The 17,082-nt window shown below is 40.7% G+C and overlaps 4 protein-coding genes across 10 annotated transcripts; 3 read left to right on the forward strand and 1 right to left on the reverse strand.

Annotated features, from left to right (window-relative positions):
• The first annotated feature begins 86 nt into the window (after positions 1–86).
• Positions 87–6,174, forward strand: LOC129586756 (calcium/calmodulin-dependent protein kinase kinase 1-like). 2 transcript variants are annotated; one of them, XM_055480145.1, is made up of 6 exons: positions 87–398; positions 1,462–1,639; positions 3,042–3,400; positions 4,140–4,316; positions 4,415–4,581; positions 5,115–6,174. In XM_055480145.1, the coding sequence occupies exons 2-6, from the start codon at positions 1,481–1,483 to the stop codon at positions 5,774–5,776; spliced, it is 1,524 nt and encodes a 507-aa protein (XP_055336120.1). In that variant the 5' UTR covers positions 87–398; positions 1,462–1,480; the 3' UTR covers positions 5,777–6,174. The 2 variants fall into 2 exon arrangements, with proteins under 2 accessions (XP_055336120.1, XP_055336131.1); XM_055480156.1 differs by lacking the exons at positions 87–398; positions 1,462–1,639 and adding an exon at positions 2,814–2,939.
• A 2,321-nt stretch (positions 6,175–8,495) lies between these two features.
• Positions 8,496–13,015, forward strand: LOC129586711 (treacle protein-like). The gene is made up of 6 exons (XM_055480069.1): positions 8,496–8,507; positions 8,949–9,096; positions 9,243–9,309; positions 9,712–11,805; positions 11,873–11,983; positions 12,254–13,015. The coding sequence occupies exons 2-6, from the start codon at positions 8,952–8,954 to the stop codon at positions 12,396–12,398; spliced, it is 2,562 nt and encodes an 853-aa protein (XP_055336044.1). The 5' UTR covers positions 8,496–8,507; positions 8,949–8,951; the 3' UTR covers positions 12,399–13,015.
• LOC129586837 (uncharacterized) lies at positions 12,164–14,196 on the reverse strand. The gene is made up of 5 exons (XM_055480304.1): positions 14,000–14,196; positions 13,794–13,867; positions 13,188–13,310; positions 12,836–12,898; positions 12,164–12,724 (listed from the first exon to the last, which is right to left on the reverse strand). Exons 1-5 carry the CDS (start codon positions 14,079–14,081, stop codon positions 12,563–12,565), a joined length of 504 nt encoding a protein of 167 aa, XP_055336279.1. The 5' UTR covers positions 14,082–14,196; the 3' UTR covers positions 12,164–12,562.
• A 165-nt stretch (positions 14,197–14,361) lies between these two features.
• Positions 14,362–17,039, forward strand: LOC129586807 (uncharacterized). 6 transcript variants are annotated; one of them, XM_055480251.1, is made up of 6 exons: positions 14,362–14,588; positions 14,860–15,010; positions 15,149–15,241; positions 15,531–15,791; positions 16,113–16,439; positions 16,678–17,039. In XM_055480251.1, the coding sequence occupies exons 3-6, from the start codon at positions 15,208–15,210 to the stop codon at positions 16,857–16,859; spliced, it is 804 nt and encodes a 267-aa protein (XP_055336226.1). In that variant the 5' UTR covers positions 14,362–14,588; positions 14,860–15,010; positions 15,149–15,207; the 3' UTR covers positions 16,860–17,039. The 6 variants fall into 6 exon arrangements, with proteins under 6 accessions (XP_055336226.1, XP_055336234.1, XP_055336259.1 ...); XM_055480259.1 differs by having other exon boundaries at positions 14,860–14,973; XM_055480284.1 differs by lacking the exon at positions 15,149–15,241 and having other exon boundaries at positions 14,363–14,588.
• Positions 17,040–17,082: the final 43 nt, after the last annotated feature.

The following is a 17,082-nucleotide window of genomic DNA, read 5'->3' on the forward strand; positions in this document are numbered from 1 at the left end:
CGTCACTATGACTCTTTCGTTATGTTTGCGCTTTGCGGAAAGACTTTGAAGCGATTTCATGTACTTACTTCTGCAGTAGTGACAACACCAGTTTGGAAGCGCCTTATGAATTATGATACTACCTCAATTAATCCCTGGATAAGATTGCTGAGATAATTATAATATTACAGTACTTAATAATCATGTAAATTTGGGAACTGCAGTTATGGTTTAAGAGGTATTCTTGAAACTAATTGCAGTGATCGGGTGCTGTTTTATAATAATATTATATCGATTGCTGGCTGCAATACACTTCGCTGTTTCCCATACCAAAGCTAAAAGCAGGAAATCCAGATTTAGCTCAATCGGCGGATTCTGCGAAATTCGGAGACATCCCGACAATTTGTGCGCTATACTGCGTAAGTGCATGTATAAACTATAATGTACAGTAATAGCTTTTTACTTTTTAAGGGTGGCTTTTTTGTAGTTTTCTAATTCTCACAGTTCTTTGCAACGAGCGTATTGGGAAGTTAAGTTAGTTAACGATAAATAACTCATGTAAAGTTGACAACACTAAAAGCTTCGGCGCTTCGCTTTAATTTTCAGTAGCCTGTAACTAAACTAATTCATGGAGTGTTTTGGAGGCCAGCAAACCGGGAGTTAATAATTGTTAATTATTGCGTTCATTTTGCTAACTTTGCCCTTACAATTAGTTTTGTTCGGTTTACATTGTTGTATAACTTGCCTGCGCCGGAGACTAGATATTTTACTTAATTTTTATGTCCCTTATAATTATTAATACTATTTCTAGTGCTACCAGCTACAGTCTTGATTGTTGCACGCTTCTAACTTGTAAGGTAGCCGCTTCGAGTTTGAATGGTTGAACAACTTTAATTGCGGAGATATTTTATAGCGAATCCACAGCAGCAACTAGATAAATTTTAATAGTAATTTTGCATTTTTATAACTAGTGGTAAATTGAAATGCGTATCGCGTAAGTATTTAAGCAAATACGTGATTTACTGCCTAGACGTAGCCAAATGGCCATATCGTTGGCGTTATAATTACAGTATTATTATGTGTATTACTATTGTGTAGCGATTAACCAATCACAAAACAGTGTTAACAAAAAATATAAAACGCCGTTGTGCAGTGGTGCTGCCTGATTTAACTGATCGACTTATTTTACAGCACTGTCGTTTGTTTTTGTATTTGAGTTAATATTGCGTTAGCGCTTAAATTATTAATTACAGAACTTTAACAGAACAATACAGTAACAATCAAATAAGTAAATCAAAGAAACGAAATATTAAAAATTAAAAGAAATATTAAAAATAAAAATTAGTTCTACTGCCAAAGCTGCACCATATCTGATTATCTGTAGATTATATAATTATAATACGATCGTTTAGTGAACAATATAATATAAGTACAATAAAAACAGAAAAAGGCAGGTACTATCAATGGTTGTATAATTTTCAGAAACTGCTACAAAATTGCTATGGACACTGCAGTTTTATCGGAGATTGTAGAAGGAATGCCCCTGAATTTTTCCATTGGAAAACACCCTATTAATGATGGAAGTGGATCACCGTCTGTGGATGCATCTGAAAATTTGCCTTGTAATGCACATCCCGATGTGCACGGAAACTCCCCAAAGGTAGCGCTTCTGTTGTTTTTTTAATTCTGTGCATCATCGAAATTTTATGTTGCTTTTCGTGAAATTATTCGTACGCTACTAATAAAATATTTTGTGGAGATAACTTGAGGAAAATTCAAGTTGTGGAGTGTGTAACGTGTTTGCGACGAGTTAATCGTCATTCGTCAGCCATGTATGCGAAGTTGCGAACTAGCCATAAATAATAAATTTAACGAAAGTGCTATGCGCCCGGAAAATTCCGGGCACGCTGTCAAAAGGGTGTTTTTTATTAATTAAATGCACAGTAACCTTACTACATAAAATAATATTAACAGAACCAAAGATTTTCCTAAACTAATGGATAATATAAGTGAAATGTGATATGTGAAATGTCTTCCCTTTCGAAATTCTTAACCATCGGTGTCTGTTCACCAAGCGTATATAAAGTATTTGTTAGGAAAAATTAGAAGTATTTCTACTCGTATTGCACGTTATTTTGCGCACAAAAGTATTCTTTGTATAATTTTGAGGGCGGCCATTAACACCAGGAGCGAGGTCATTAGTTCAGAAACAAGTTTCAAAAAGCTTGAATCTGTTAATAACAGATCTTGAGCTCTGCGATAACTGCGATTGGAAAATGTTCAGTACATACGGGTATAAAATTTATAATGCATGTTACCAACCCCCTGGAAAATGCAAATTGAACGTTCACTTCTCACAAATCGAAATCCTGAAAGATTTAAAAAGCAAATGCTTTAGAAATTTTAGATTTTTTGTCTTTTGTTTATGTATCTGGCCAAATCTCATTAAAAAATACTTCAGCAGAAGAATCCATTGCAAAGAATTTAAGGCGGAAACATTAGTGTAAATAAGCGCTGTAAACAAAATTTTAACCGGTGTAACACCGGTTAAAATTTTGTTTACAGCGTAAGGTTTTATCTTAATTTCATTGGCTGCATTCCTCGAATTTTTGAAAGTCAATTCAAAGCGTTATGCCTTATGGCTTATGGTAATCTGCAATTTCGTAAGCAGCATTTCTTTTGGTTTGCAACCTACAAACAAACCCGTTCGTGCCCATCGCACCCTATCTTAAGTACGAGTACTAAAAGCAATACGAGTAAGTACTAAAAATTTTAGCACTTTAGTAAGGGTATTGGGACCTAGATTCTTAAATGTACAGTAGCTTTGAAAATTTCGACGACAAATTTCCGGGCGCATAGCAAACTGACTACGCGGCCGGAAATTTTCCGGGCGCATAGCAATTTAACTATGCGGCCGGAAATTTTCCGGGCGCATAGAAGTGACCTAAATTTAATTACGTGTACGTAACTAACAGTAAAGCGCAATTTGAATTACATGTGTTTCATTTTCATAGTTGGTTTAAAGTGGTTTTTAATTTCTGTTTACGTCGTAATTTTTGTAGGTGAATGGAAGCGGGGATAGAATTGTCAGAGATTTGTCTGACGAATCCAGCAACCAGTCCATCGAGGTTACCGTCGTGCAGTTGCTACCAGACTTTGAAGGATCGTTAGAAGACATGGCCTTTGAAGCACCTGTCAGTTATACCGAAGAAGATTTGTGTAACTTGCAAAAAGAAATTATCGTGGATGAAGCTGTGGCCGCTACTGTTCTGCAAGAGCAGCCTGATTCACTGTCGACGGGATTTCTTCCTCCCTGTTTACTGCAAAAGATCGTGGATGCAACAGAGGACATTGACGGTTTGAATCCGGATACTGCGGTGAAGGCTTTCCAGCCATTACTGCGCACAAATCTTTCTACAAGGTACTGTACATTTACGTGTATGAAAGTTAACCGTCTTTCTACAAGACTTTTTTAATGCTGTTCATAGTTTGTTCCTGTTGATGACTGGCAGTATCCAATATTTCAGAATAAAGCTGCAGTGCTCATTCAGCAAACCCAGTGCATCGGTATAATCTTACCATTAGTGAAAACCTTTTTAATACCGGTCAGATCGCCCAACACTATTTTAGCGTTACCGGGTATAATTTCTACACTCAGCTCCTGAAATAGAAATTAAGTGGACCGGCTTTCGTCTCTTCTGGCATATAATTTGTACTTAAATTTATTTTACAAAATTGACTCTGGCGGCATGCCCAGAGTCACACCCGGGACAGTACCAAATGGCCAACATGCTGTTGGCACGAAAAACTAACGGTCAGCCACCTAGCTGTGCTTTGGTTTCTTGTCAAACGGTAGTTGTCCCGCAGCAGCATCGCGCACTTCGAAGTAACATCCAGCTAAATTATATTAAGAGTGAGTAAAAGCAGAAGGTTCCTTTTCCGGTTCCTGTTTACGTAAAAAATGCACGTATACAAATTCATATGATTGCACTATACTTACCTAATCACTGGCTGAATTGGCTGCTGTAGGTTTTGATTTTTATGTGCAGTGACATTTGACGGCTGGCCGATGAAATAATTAATGGCCAAGGTTACATAGGCACGTGTTTATGAGCCGTTTTGTTGTTGTTTTTATTATCGTTTACTGTTTTTATCTGCAGCTTATCTGTTACGAGCGAAGGGTTCATCCAGATGAACGATTACAAAATATCCTTTGATTCAATGGGAGGCGGTCGTCTGTCGGAAGTCCGTGTGGCATTTAATGAGAAGGACGGCCAACATTATGCTGTAAAAATACTATCCAGACGGAAGATGCAGTGTTACAATAAACTGCTGAGGTAATGGATTTTTATGAGGAAGTATTCATTGCTCTAACATCACATGACTTTTCGGTTGTAGTGGTTGCTTGTGCTCATATTATTGTTAATTTTTATAGGTCTTCGAGGAATCCTTTGGCTGAAACGTACAGAGAAATCGATGTTCTAAGAAAGTTGGATCATCCTAACATTATCCAGTTAGTTGAAGTGGTCGACAATCCCACCGATGATAACATTTATATCGTGACGGAACTTCTTGATCAGGCATTGATGGATCTTCCGACAGGTATCATATGATCAAGTACTGCTGAATATGCTGTTTTTATTTATTTTTTGTTTGAGTAGTGATAAACGCCTTAAGGTGTCACGCGTGCCCAGATCTTTCGTTTACGTTTAAACTTTAAGTACAGTACTGTAAAGCTCGGAGCAGTGTTTGACTTTCTTTCTATTTGAATTGGTATACACGAGGCTTCGGCATGCGCCCCTGTGTCAATGCCAAAGTATTAACTGGTTTTAATAAGACATCTTCTGCATTAACAATGTGATAAATTATTTTAACATGATTTTGTTGTTGATTTGGAGTCTACGTATTCAGTCCCCATAGTTTCAGTCCCCACAGATTGATTTTCTGGTTTCTGCCAACATTTATATTCATAGTTTACGTTACTTAGCTCACTACTGGCTAACAATAAAACAACATGGCATAATCGAAAAAAGCTTGTTTAGTGGCTATTTACAAGCCGTAGTTATAGTTTCCTTATTGCGGTTCTTTCAAATTTAAGTTTGTGTATTTTAAACATTGTTTGCTTTTTGTTTCAGAATCTCCGTTCCCTGAATCGGAAGCACGAAATTACTTCCAAGAGATCTTGGATGGTGTTGATTACTTGCACTCTCAGAAAGTTGTTCATCGAGATCTGAAACCGGATAATATGTTATTAAGTAAACAAGGCCGAGTAAAAATCGCTGACTTTGGATTCTGCGAAGAGGGCGGTTCCGATACCGAAGACTCAACTGGTACAGAGTCAGACACCAGTAATTCTGATGCCGTCAACGAGCCGGAAGTATCCGCCGTGCACGGGACACCGGCATTTACGCCTCCGGAATGCCTTCGAACGACAAACAAGCCGGTTTCGGGCTACGCCCTGGACATGTGGTCACTGGGTGTGACTTTATATGCCCTAATCGTAGGAGATGTCCCGTTCAAAGGTGACTCTATGCCCCAGCTCTTCAAAGCAATCCTCAATGATTCTGTAGAGTTTCCCGCGGATGCTGACATTTCCCCTGAATTAAAAGATCTCCTTGCACGCTTGTTAACGAAGAATCCGAAGAGGCGGATTCGGATGGAAGATGTTAAGCTGCATCCTTGGCTGCAGACAGATAACCACGCGCCGGGCGGTGACGTCGGCAGTGGTGATGACTGTAAAAATGGCGCTTTATCATCCGTTATTGAGAGAAAAGGAAGCCATCATCTGCGGTCGTAACGGAAGATGATCTTATAAAAATGTGCATTGGGGATAGTTATTGTGTGGGATACATGTTTGTGGATTGTAAAATAATGATATAATTACGGCTGTTACATATATACGTACCAAAGTCCCGTTTATTTCAGAACTCTACGGATTAATTAACGTTAAATTTGTTGCTGTTAATGTTATTACTTTAACAGTACCTTGCTTTGTGTACATAATACGGATTACAGAGTCTTGCTGAAAATGCCAGACAACGTTTTTTTATTCTCAGATTCTGTATCCAGTTTTTCCTGTAAAATTACTGCTCCGCTCACTCAGATGTGCTTGTTTAACGCACAATGTTCTGTCAAATAATCTTGCAGCGGAGAGCGATGCGATATTCGTTGCTGACCAGTGATCAATAAAAATTATGCATATTGAACAGCTTTTTAATAGAAAGTAATTTTAATAATGGGTTTTAAATTTGAGTGTTTTTACTGCTAGCAAGAGTGAAATTAATGTACGATTATGATCTTTTAACTAACCGTCAGTTTGAAGTACGAAATTTTAATAATTTGTGAGGTTAATAACGAAGAGACCCTACTCTGCAATCACTGCTACTGACCAAAAAAGCCGTACTGTGCAATTGTTTGATTTGATTTGTTGTTTCGAAAACAGAACGGAAAGTGCGTTATGGCACGCATCTGTAGACCTCGTCTGCTACTTAAAGAATTTCCGGAATGTTTAAAATTAAAAAAACAATCTGATTCTTTAACATCTTTATTTTACTCTCATTTGGTCACCGCTAACGGCGGCCGGCCGGAAACTCTGTTCAAGCAGCGATCGGAAAAAATTTGGTAAAAAACGGGTTGCCGTACTCACGAAAGATCATTGGGACTAAAAAACCGATAGAAAAGTGTCCGTGTTTTCTACTGTTGTCTCCGCTTTCAAAAAAAAAACGTTCTCGTGCTTGATGCACCATTTACACCGTGGTGATCCTACAACGAATGGTAAAGAGTGTAGAATACCGATACAGCAGAGCAGACACAGCCGTACAGCTAAAGAAAAAATAAATTTCACGGAATTTAATTTAACTGTAAATTTAACGGCTGTATAGATACTCTAAACCTTTTGCGTTGCTACATGTACAGGTACGCGATGCAAAATAACGGTAAAAGTTATTGATTTAGTAGTTAGCAGTAGTTAGCATCCATCTACTCAAGTACGGTTTCCGGTCACCGGAAGTTTGTAAGTAAGTACTGTACAATAATGTACCGCGCGCACCAAATGCACAATGCGCATGCTCATTGCGCGCCTTTTTGTTAATGCACTCTTTTAAACTGGAACGCGCAGAAGCGCGGTAGCAGTTTTAGCAAGAATCCTCAATCCTCATCGTGTCTGCCTAGAGCCTTTCTCGTCCTTCACTTTCAGTGACTTATCCTTTATAATAAAAGATTAAGAGGGGGCGTGATCAGTGTGTCTGTCAAATCCCCCAGAATCGCAGAGTGGATCAATATTCAACATTTACGGATCATTCGATAGCGCTGATTTCGTAGATGAGCCCGCAACTTTCGGATTTCAAAAACAAACATCGTTTGAGAGAAAACTGTAAAAACCCTATCATACAAAGTCTACGGAACCCCAACACAACCAATCAGCGAAGACTTAAAGTAACTGCCTTGCTGCAGAGCTTGCGCGGGTTATATCGTGAAACAAAATTCGAAAAATTTTGTTTGTTTTGATGTATTTGGTCTGCAATGGCTTTAAGAAACATTATATTAACAGCGGTGGGTTTAAGGATAATAAAATTTAGGCACAAGAAAGATTTAAGTTATTTTGACAACCGAACGCACAAACGACCCAGGAACTTAGGGAAGTGTCCCAAGTGAGCTGCATGCGTCGCGAATCTTGCTGGCAGCCTGGCAGTACCAATTATCAAGTAGCTGCGGGATGACGGTGGCTGCTTGATACTTAGGTAAAGGCAGTGTTTTGCGGTAGTTTTAACCTAATCATTTCTCTGTTGACACTGTTTCTTTAGTTTCGTATTATACCGATGAAAGACGGTATTTTAAAATTAGTAATGAAAAACGGATATTTACAGAAGGCGAAACGGAGCTGCTGCGCGAGCGAGCTCGCTAAGCAGGAGGAGCAGCAACCAAGTGAGACATCGTTTGGCAGTTTTTTTCTTACAGTTTATCAGCCAGCTCTGCAAGACTGCAACAATTGAACCTTTTATAGTTAGTTAAGTATTAAGTAGTTAGTTGGTGTGGGATTGCCACTTGCCGCTGGAAAAAAATCACTTACCGTAATTATCGAATTTGCACCCCTGGGGTGCAAAAGTTCAAACGTCCTGGAGTAGGGGGTCTTATTTCGGGGATGAGGCGTTATTTCTGGGGGTGGTACTATTTTTCAAACGGTATTTTTCAGAAGGGGACGTTTATTTTTCAAACAACTGCGCATTCTGTTCCATTGAAATTGAACGCAGTAGATACCGGTGTTTGCAGTTTCAGAACCTTACGAGCAGCATTCTGAAGCATAGCACCGAATTATTTTTGTGACCGTTTACTGTTTATTAATTACATCATAGCAGTTATTATGAAGCAATTGGCCTTATATCTATCATTTCGTGGCGCTTAACATTTAATAACACCCCCATGGGAGGCAAATTCGGGGAGGAGCTATTTTTCAAACGGGTTATGGGAGGGGGCTTACTTATTACGGAGAGTGCCTTATTATGCGGGGAGGGGCAAATTCGATAATTACGGTAATTCGGTAATAACTTAGTTTTTGTCAGCGAAGTTAACTGTATTAGCAAATGCGGTAATTTTTATTTTAACTGCATTTATCTTTTATTTTAACTGCATTTATCATCAGGCAGCAGTCGATTTCCTCTGCGCACTTTGCGCGGTGTCAGCCATACTACCGTAGAAGTATAGGTAATTTTACCAGTACACTTGCAAGTTGCAACACATAATCGAATTTAAAATATAGAATTTATAATTATGATCCGTATTCTTCCTATTAGTACAGTATCTCAATCATAATTTGAGTCTTAGCAGCCTGTATATAACGTAAATTATTTGTAGCTGATTTGTTCCGCGCAGTTTGCGCGGGGTCTACTAGTATTGAATATTACTTACTTAATTGTACAACACATCGCTTGCACTTGAATATTATTTCGATTATCTGGACTCTGGAGTTTTAGATAATGGAAGCGCGCAAACCTAATGATTCGCAGAACGATCAAAGCGCAGACAGTTCGGGCTTGTCTACTCCAGGGATCGGAACTCCGGTTCCTTGCTCCAATAAGTCTGCAGCCACAAATGCGCGAAATATTCAGGATTACCGGGCCCGTAAGCATACTTACTCATGTTTTAGCAGTTGGTTCAGCTTCTAAAGGGGTCGCTTCGGGTGGTGGTGTTGTTGTTTGTGTACTAGGTAACAGTGGGTTTTCTGCGAAATCTTTTAGTGTACATGTACATGATGTACTTACTTGCAGGACAAGAGCAACCAAGAAGCAGTAATGGAAATACTTCCTCGAACTTGGAATCGTCAACTTCTTCGAGGTGCGCTTGAAATTAATTATTATAGTTAGTAACTTAGACTTACTTAGTAGTGCAGTGGATCTTCTCTCTGTAAATAATGGACTGTCCGCAAGGCCAAGCCCTAATTCTGAAAGCAGATTGCTGCTAATTGCAGTTAACTGGTTTAACTTTTAAGAATTTATTACTGTCCGATTTGATCACATACTTATTATTAACTTATATTTAATAATTTTGCGATTCTTGGTTCAGTCGTTCAATTCACGTTGAGACATAGTGGATTTTTGATTGGCAAAATTGACCGTTTATTTTGGAGCTAAAATTATAGGGCTCATTTCGTTTGCTCACAAAACTAAAAGCATAGTATACCAGTGATACCACCGTGCAGTACTGGACGTTGTGTTTGTACTTGGTCTGATTTTGTAGCTCCAGCAGCGAAGTTTCAGTCCGTCATGAGCGAGGCCGACAGTTGTTTGCTGCGCACGCCCGGGCGCGTCGTGATGCACAACAACAACAATCCGCTAGCTTCTCAGCAGCTTCAGCCTGGGACATGCGTTTACAGTCTCCGTCTCCTCGCGATCATTCTGGATCATGCAGTTTAATTCTGGAGTCGCCGGCCCGTGAGATGTGCACTCCGATACCTGATGACGAAGAGCCGTTGCATGTGTCTTCCCCGTGCATTGGTGCTGAAATGGATGATGCATCTATCGCTACAGGGCGTGCCGATGGGGATGATGTTGATCTCAACAAAGAATCTATCGCTGGTGTAATGGACAAGGGGCGGCTGTCTTCACGCAGTAGTTCTGCATCGTGGAATATGAATTTGTCCTCTCCGATCAGTAACGTGCGCAGGTCGAAACCGCTGGAAAAACCGATACGCTTATCTACTCCGTACGTTGATGCTGGGATAAATAATATGGATAGTGGTGCAAAACGTGTGAAAAAGAACAACTGCTCTACCGTGGATGAAGAATCTGTCATCATGGCACTGGACAGTGATCTGCCGTCCTTGTCCGATCGTTCCGCGTCGTTGAGTATAGGTCTCGCGTCGCCGTCCAGTGAAAACCGCACGTCGATACTGAACGAAGCACCGTTGCCGATATCTTCCCCGTTCGGTGATGCTAGAATAAATAATCCGCGTAGTAGTTCGAAATGTACCGAAGAGGATGAGGTTAGCGACGACGAAGAACCTGCCGCTGGCGAGAAAATATTGCCATCCGCGCCCGATGATTCTGGGTCATCGAGTATTAATCTGTCATCCCCGACTGGCGGAGCGCAGACGTTGACGCCGGATGGACGAGCGGTACAGGTATCTTCCCCGTTGGTTAGTGCTAAAAAGAATAATGTGGACAGCGGTTCAAAATATGCCGAGGATGGAGAATCTGCCATTGATGTGTTGGAAAATGTGTCACCGTCCTCGTCTGATCATTCTGCTTCGTCCAATATAAGTCTGGCGTCGCCGGCCAATGGAAAACCGTCGCCGGCCAGTGGGAAGGCGTCACCCGCCAGTAGAAAGCCATCACTTGCCAGTGGAAAGCCTTCACCATCCGGTGGAAAGCCATCACTTGCCAGTGGAAAGCCTTCACCAGCCAGTAGAAAGCCATCACTTGCCAGTGGAAAGCCTTCACCATCCGGTGGAAAGCCGTCACTTGCCAGTGGAAAGCCTTCACCATCCGGTGGAAAGCCATCACTTGCCAGTGGAAAGCCTTCACCCGCCAGTAGAAAGCCATCATTTGCCAGTGGAAAGCCATCACCCGCCTGCGCAAAGCCGGCGCCGGCCAGTGAGAAGTCTGCACCAGCCAGTAGAAAGTCGTCACTGGTCAGTGGAAGCTCTGGAAAGCAGTCACTGGCCAGAGGAAAGCCGTCGCCGGCCACGGGAAAGCTCGCGTTTATACCGAATGAAATACCGTGGCAGATATCGTCCCGGCTTATTGATGCTGAAATGGAAGATGTGGGTAGCGAATCCCATTGCACCGAGGAGGATAATGTTTCGAGCGAAGATGAAGAATCTGCCGGTGGTGCACTGGACAATGTGACGCCGTCCGGAGGAAAGCACTCGTTGTTAGCGGCGCAGTTGTCTTCCCCATTCGTTGATGTTGAAATGGAACATGTGAATAGCGGTTCAAAATACGCCGAGGAGGATGACGGCCTCAGTGAGGATGACGACTCTACCAATGGTATATTGGACAGTGTGCCACCGTCTTCGTCCGACGATTCTACGTCGTCCAGCATGAATGCGGTGCTGACAGCCAGTGGGAAGCGCACCTCATTATCGGAGGAAGTTCCGGCGCCATTGTCTTCCCCTTATATTGGTGCAATAGATGGAACGGATATCGGTGTGAAATATGCCGCAGAGAATAGTGTTTTTAGCGAGGATCAAGAATCTGTCCTGGGTGCACTGGATAGGCTGCCACTACCACCGTTATGGTTCTGCAACGTTCCGTTGTTTGTCTGCTTGGTAAAACGTCGCCTGAATGATGAAAAGCTGGCACTGGAAGGGTTTACCAAGATCATCTACGAGTAAGAATACGTTTCGTTGTGTTGGTGTTTTTATTTTGTGGCTTCTCCATTTTCGACCTATTTATAGATGTGCATCACGAGTAATTTTCCCCAGTGCAATGGAGGTTGAGGAAAATGAACGATTTCTGCATAAATGTTCCGGTTATAAACCCGCAGACTTGTACAACATGTGCGCAAGGTCCGATTCCTGTTGTCAATGGTTTTGTTTTCTTTGTTGTTAACACAGGACTAGGTGTTAGCACAAGACTAGTCATTTAAATAGGGGTTGCACTATCAATAATAACTGCTAAGTCTGCTGCTGCCATTCGAGTTGCCGTAGTTTCGATTTTGGTTGTATTGTTTTTGAAATCTTAAATTAGGTATGTGTAAGTTGATCCGTCACTTTCTGTTGAAATACAGAGGCGGAAAACTTCGGGCATAATGCATAAGCTTGTTTTTGTTGTTGCAGATTTCTTATCAACAAAAATAGCCCGTTGGAGTACTATAAACTTTTGAGCGATATGTGCCCCTATCCATTGCTTCTTGAGCGTCTGGTGAAAGTTTATCGTGGAGGCAGTAACCGACCAGCAAGCTTGCTCAGCTTTACAGAATAGAACTAATTCTTTGGGAAGTTGATCCGGATCGGAGGGTATTGACTTATTGGTCAGTCGGCTTATTTGATTCGTATAAGAAAGTGACAGATCTTTGGTTGGGATAGCCTTTGACGTATTTGGGCGATTAAATTTGAACTAGAGTAACTTGGTTGCTTTGCCCCAGTTCATTTGGTTTCTGCGTTGTTTGGATTGCTCGTTGTAGTATCCTTTTTCTTAACGGCTTCGAATTGATAACTTAAAAATTTCGTAGTGTCCCATACGTCTCGCAGTTGCTGGATGTCGGGATCGTTTCCGCCGGTTTCCTTTGATAATTCTTCCAGCATTTGCTATTATTAAGTTTTAGAGATTGATTGTTCTGTCGCTTCATAAAAATAAATCTTCATTGCAGTAAGACAACGTAAATTGGCTGTACATGTATAGTTAGTTGTACCGCTTACTTCCAGATCGCCGCTTACGCTGCCCTGCATCGTGTGGCTTGGAGCATTTGGATCATTTCTGAGCTGCAGTATTAACCACGCTGTTAAGAGTAAATACTTGGAGTTTTGTGTATTAATTTTCGACAACACCGGCAATAAATTTATTTGTCAGTAAATAAATTGCTGGATCAGTTTCAAATTCCGATCGGACAGAAAGCTGCGGCTTGGCTGCAGTGCAATGAAATAAATAAAAATGAAGACTCATACATTTTACAAGATCTACTGTAACGTACTGCTACCTTTATTATGGCATAACGAACATTGAACGTTTATTGTTATTTGTTACGTGTTTACTGCGCCTTGGTGCAGGTACCTTACTCCGCAGTTCATCGAAATTTATGCCATCAGTGGGTGCCGTATTCAATCCGCCGGAAAGCATTGTTGTATTATGCAGAAACTGGGTGGCTTCTTCAAGTGTTTTCCGAGCTTCGTCAATCTTAAGCAATTATGTGCGTTTTATTTGTTTGATCAATCGTGGCAGTTAGAAAGTACGAGAAAGTTCGAAACATTTGACCTTTACGCATGTTAGTTATTAAATAACTAATGATTGCTTCCAAAACAGAAATTCTCGCTGTAACTCCACGATAAAAGTGATTATTACAGTGCTTTAACAGCTTGTGCAGGTATTTATGAAATTAGTGCGCGAAGAACTTTATTTGTAGATCTAGTATTCTGTTAACTCATCAGCACCGAATCGTTCAGAAGTTGCAATATAATAGCGCCATAATGTAACTTTAAAATATTCCGGTGACACAGCTGGTGCGCTCCTAAAATTGTATTGTGTGAAATGCCTTCTGTGGCCGGTGTGGCAAAGTATGAATCTTCTACTCATTACGTACAGTACTCGTAGTCTTCAACCAAATTACGTGGTACCACTGCGTTTAATATTTGAAAATCAGCAAAGTTGAGCAAAACACACCTCACTCCGCACCGAATCCAAACCCTCCGTTGTGGAAATTTGATGCTGATGTTCGGATTTGTGTGCTTTCGGGACTACAATGTTTTATCATCAAGAGGTTACCAAAATATCACCAGAATCATCGGAGACACCGCCAAAACAAATTCTGTAGATATTATGTCAAAAATTTAACATTTGCAAATGTATTTCGCTCACAGTGTCATCACCTCCTAAGCTTGGTCGACTTTGCCTTTTGTGGGCAGCCGATGTAACATTTGCCTGAGAAGCCTTTTGAGGAGCCTGCTGCATGGTTGCAGTTGCAGTGTTATGTATTCTCAGAACAGTTAAGTATACTTAATAAATAACTACCGATCTTATCATTTTGAAACACTCGATTACAGTACGCATCAATAACTGGTCTCTGTATCGCTAATCGGGTGTTTAACTGGCGCAAATGAAAATTTTCCGAAAAAATATTTTTCCATGACAACAGTATGAGTACAGTACTGTACGTAAGCTTATTGTGGAAAAAACCACTTTTCAAATCAAATCAAATTATCAAAAATTAGTTACTTAATAAAATAAGTTTAACAATCTCTTGTATTAATAATTCAGTGGCAAGATTATAAACGCCAGTGAAAGATGTTTAACGTCTGAATTTTTGTTATTGTAAAGTGTAAACACTCATCGTTCAATAGCTTTAATGTGGAATCGCCAGTGGATTATGCTGATTACTTAAGAAGAATCATGGTTGGACAAACAATCTACAGTTATAGAAAACAATCTTTTGATTCATCTAACAACAAGACTAGCTAGGTACAGATACATACCGCCGGAGTTTCAAAATAAAATGAATTATTAAAAAAGTAATTACACAAAAGCTTCCCGGCTCGATAACAATTAAGTAAGAACGTCGCGCCAGTCCTGAGATATTATGTAGCATATTATCCACTTGAAGAAGCTCATTATGCGCCAATTCTCATACTCGTATTGTTAACATTTTCTGCTCCACTTGATTGCTCCTTCAGGGAATGGCACAAACACGTTACAGTAACGTGCAGTCAATAAAATTAGGGGTTTATTACAGCTTGCAGTAAATTAAAGACAGAGGGAAATGGACCGGTCGTACTGGAGCTCAGTTCAGAAAACGGATCTTATTGGACGAAAGAAAACAAAGCGATCTCCGCCTGATAATGAACTCGTACGTTCCCGATATCTTTGGGGAGTGACATAAACGGGTTTGTGGTGAAGCGAGAAAAATCTACAGCTTGTGCACGTGGTAGCACATAGAATCATCTGCATAATTTCGTTTTGGATGATACCTTGTCAGTTTCGAAAACTAATAAAGCTGAAAAGGATCTCGTGTATTGTTTCAGTTAGTTGACTACTGAGATACAAATACTTTATTATTCCACACTGCGCGTCAAAAAGCACTATGCTGCCATACAGTGTTTTGTTTTTCTGTGCTGGTAAGTAGGTTCATTTGACTGATTTGAGTGATCTTACTAGCGTACTGGAAAGTTGAAACAATAATACGTATTAGTATCAGAACTTCTTGTAAACTATTTTTAGGCAATTAATGTGTCGTGCGTAATATATAAAAAATTAAATCTGTAGTGTCAAATTATCGATATAATTAGATTGTACGTACTTTCACTGAGATCGGAGCTTCATATTAAGGATTCACTGTAAAAGGTCATCAGTTTTTTATGCGTAAATGAACCCGCTTCGCTTTGGAATTCGCGATAACATTTGCAGGCGCATTCGCGGCCACCACTAACAATATGATCACCAACACCACGAATGAGTTCACAAAGTTTGAGACGAAACAGAACTTCACGACAACGCCAACAACGTGGACGACCGTGCCGATCGTGGAATACTTCATGAAGCTAATTCAGGGTCAAGCCATTGGAGCCATGCATTGCAAAACCGACAGATGCTGCGGTGATGGACTACGCTGCGACATGCTGCTGCACTTGTGTGTTCCCTTCACTACTCCAGTTTTCCGCGACACCGGTACGTGCACAATAGTGACAATACCTGAGAACAATTGATGAACATTCCGTAATGAATCCGGTTATCGTTACTTTGTGTAGACATTGCTGACCTGTGGTCTTTGATGATTTTTGAGATTATGTTTTCAAATTAAATATTTACTTTAAATGCCGGCTTTGCGTGGCTTGCATGGAATATACATAAACTGATAAACCTATAAACATTTTAGTTTCAAAATGCAGTATTTGGTCCCTTCTGGTTAAAACAATTAGGATTTAGCTATTAAAATTTAATGCGAGTATAATCGTATCTGTACATACGTATTACCAACATCCTCCACAGAAAAAGCCTGCACAAAGGAAACGGATTGCTCGCCGTTGCACACCTGCATCATGGGCTCATGCCGCTTCTGTGGACCGCGTACCTGCCGCTCTAACATGGATTGCTGCTCTGGTGGACCCAGCAATGTGACCTTTGAATGCGTTAACATCAAGAACTACGAAGAGTGGACCATTGCTCGCGATCTCGGCCGTATTACGCCACAAATGTTCGAGCACATGAAGCCGCACAAACTCAGCCACCACGAAGATATCGACTCGGATGAACTGAACTCGATGGGCACCTGGGCGTGGGGCGATTATGTGATGCACGGAAAGCGATGCTGGGAAAGTAAGTCCGCCATCGCTTTATAGCGCAATAATTATGAATTTCTGTTACTACTTCTATAGCAAAGTTAATGCAGACCGTGGTGCGGGCTGAATTTTCATTGTACGTTGGTTTAATGACTGAGTGAGTTCGTTTAACTTCAACTTCGTTATTTATTTCTGCAATATCGTTGACACCTGACAAATGTCTAACTCTGCAGAAATTGTTATTACAACAGCGTACCTTCGTACCTTCTTTCCAGGATGTATCAAGGACTCTGACTGCGCTCTGGACGGCATTCCCGAAAAAATGTGGGCCGATCACTGGGGTTGTTGTAATGGCTTTTGTACCCGCAAGAAATCGTGTATCACCATGCCGGAAAACGTGCGTGGCATGGACACTAAACTCATGATGCAGAACCGCTTCCCAAAAACTACTTTCTAAATCATTGCAGCACTATTGCGCTGTTAGACAGTTGCCGGGTTTGGCATTGTAATTAATTTTGTGCTAGTACTCTTATACTGTTGTTAGTTTGTACAACTGCGTTCCGTTTCCAGTATTACCACAATCATATTCCTTGCAGCAGCTGTAGGATGTCAGCGTCAGTTGAAAATAAAGCGACAATCGATGCCGCACCGAAACAAATCAAGAAATGACATGCCGGAAA

Source organism: Paramacrobiotus metropolitanus, unplaced genomic scaffold (genome assembly GCF_019649055.1).
Source record: "Paramacrobiotus metropolitanus isolate TYO unplaced genomic scaffold, Prichtersi_v1.0 Parri_scaffold0000002, whole genome shotgun sequence".
NCBI classification, from domain to species: Eukaryota; Metazoa; Tardigrada; class Eutardigrada; order Parachela; family Macrobiotidae; genus Paramacrobiotus; species Paramacrobiotus metropolitanus.

Excerpts from the sequence above, each read along its gene's own strand:
- LOC129586837 (XM_055480304.1), bottom strand. The coding sequence starts at position 14,081 with ATGCAGCAGGCTCCTCAAAAGGCTTCTCAGGCAAATGTTACATCGGCT. Across the intron at positions 13,868-13,999 it reads AAGTCGACCAAGCTTAGGAG|TCCCGAAAGCACACAAATCC; the intron begins GTGATGACACTG and ends AAAACATTGTAG. Across the intron at positions 13,311-13,793 it reads TGGATTCGGTGCGGAGTGAG|ATTGACGAAGCTCGGAAAAC; the intron begins GTGTGTTTTGCT and ends TAATTGCTTAAG.
- LOC129586807 (XM_055480251.1), top strand. The coding sequence starts at position 15,208 with ATGCTGCCATACAGTGTTTTGTTTTTCTGTGCTG. Across the intron at positions 15,242-15,530 it reads TGTTTTGTTTTTCTGTGCTG|GCGCATTCGCGGCCACCACT; the intron begins GTAAGTAGGTTC and ends TAACATTTGCAG. Across the intron at positions 15,792-16,112 it reads TCCAGTTTTCCGCGACACCG|AAAAAGCCTGCACAAAGGAA; the intron begins GTACGTGCACAA and ends CATCCTCCACAG.
- LOC129586711 (XM_055480069.1), top strand. The coding sequence starts at position 8,952 with ATGGAAGCGCGCAAACCTAATGATTCGCAGAACGATCAAAGCGCAGAC. Across the intron at positions 9,097-9,242 it reads TATTCAGGATTACCGGGCCC|GACAAGAGCAACCAAGAAGC; the intron begins GTAAGCATACTT and ends ACTTACTTGCAG. Across the intron at positions 9,310-9,711 it reads GAATCGTCAACTTCTTCGAG|CTCCAGCAGCGAAGTTTCAG; the intron begins GTGCGCTTGAAA and ends CTGATTTTGTAG.
- LOC129586756 (XM_055480145.1), top strand. The coding sequence starts at position 1,481 with ATGGACACTGCAGTTTTATCGGAGATTGTAGAAGGAATGCCCCTGAAT. Across the intron at positions 1,640-3,041 it reads TGCACGGAAACTCCCCAAAG|GTGAATGGAAGCGGGGATAG; the intron begins GTAGCGCTTCTG and ends TAATTTTTGTAG. Across the intron at positions 4,317-4,414 it reads TGTTACAATAAACTGCTGAG|GTCTTCGAGGAATCCTTTGG; the intron begins GTAATGGATTTT and ends TAATTTTTATAG.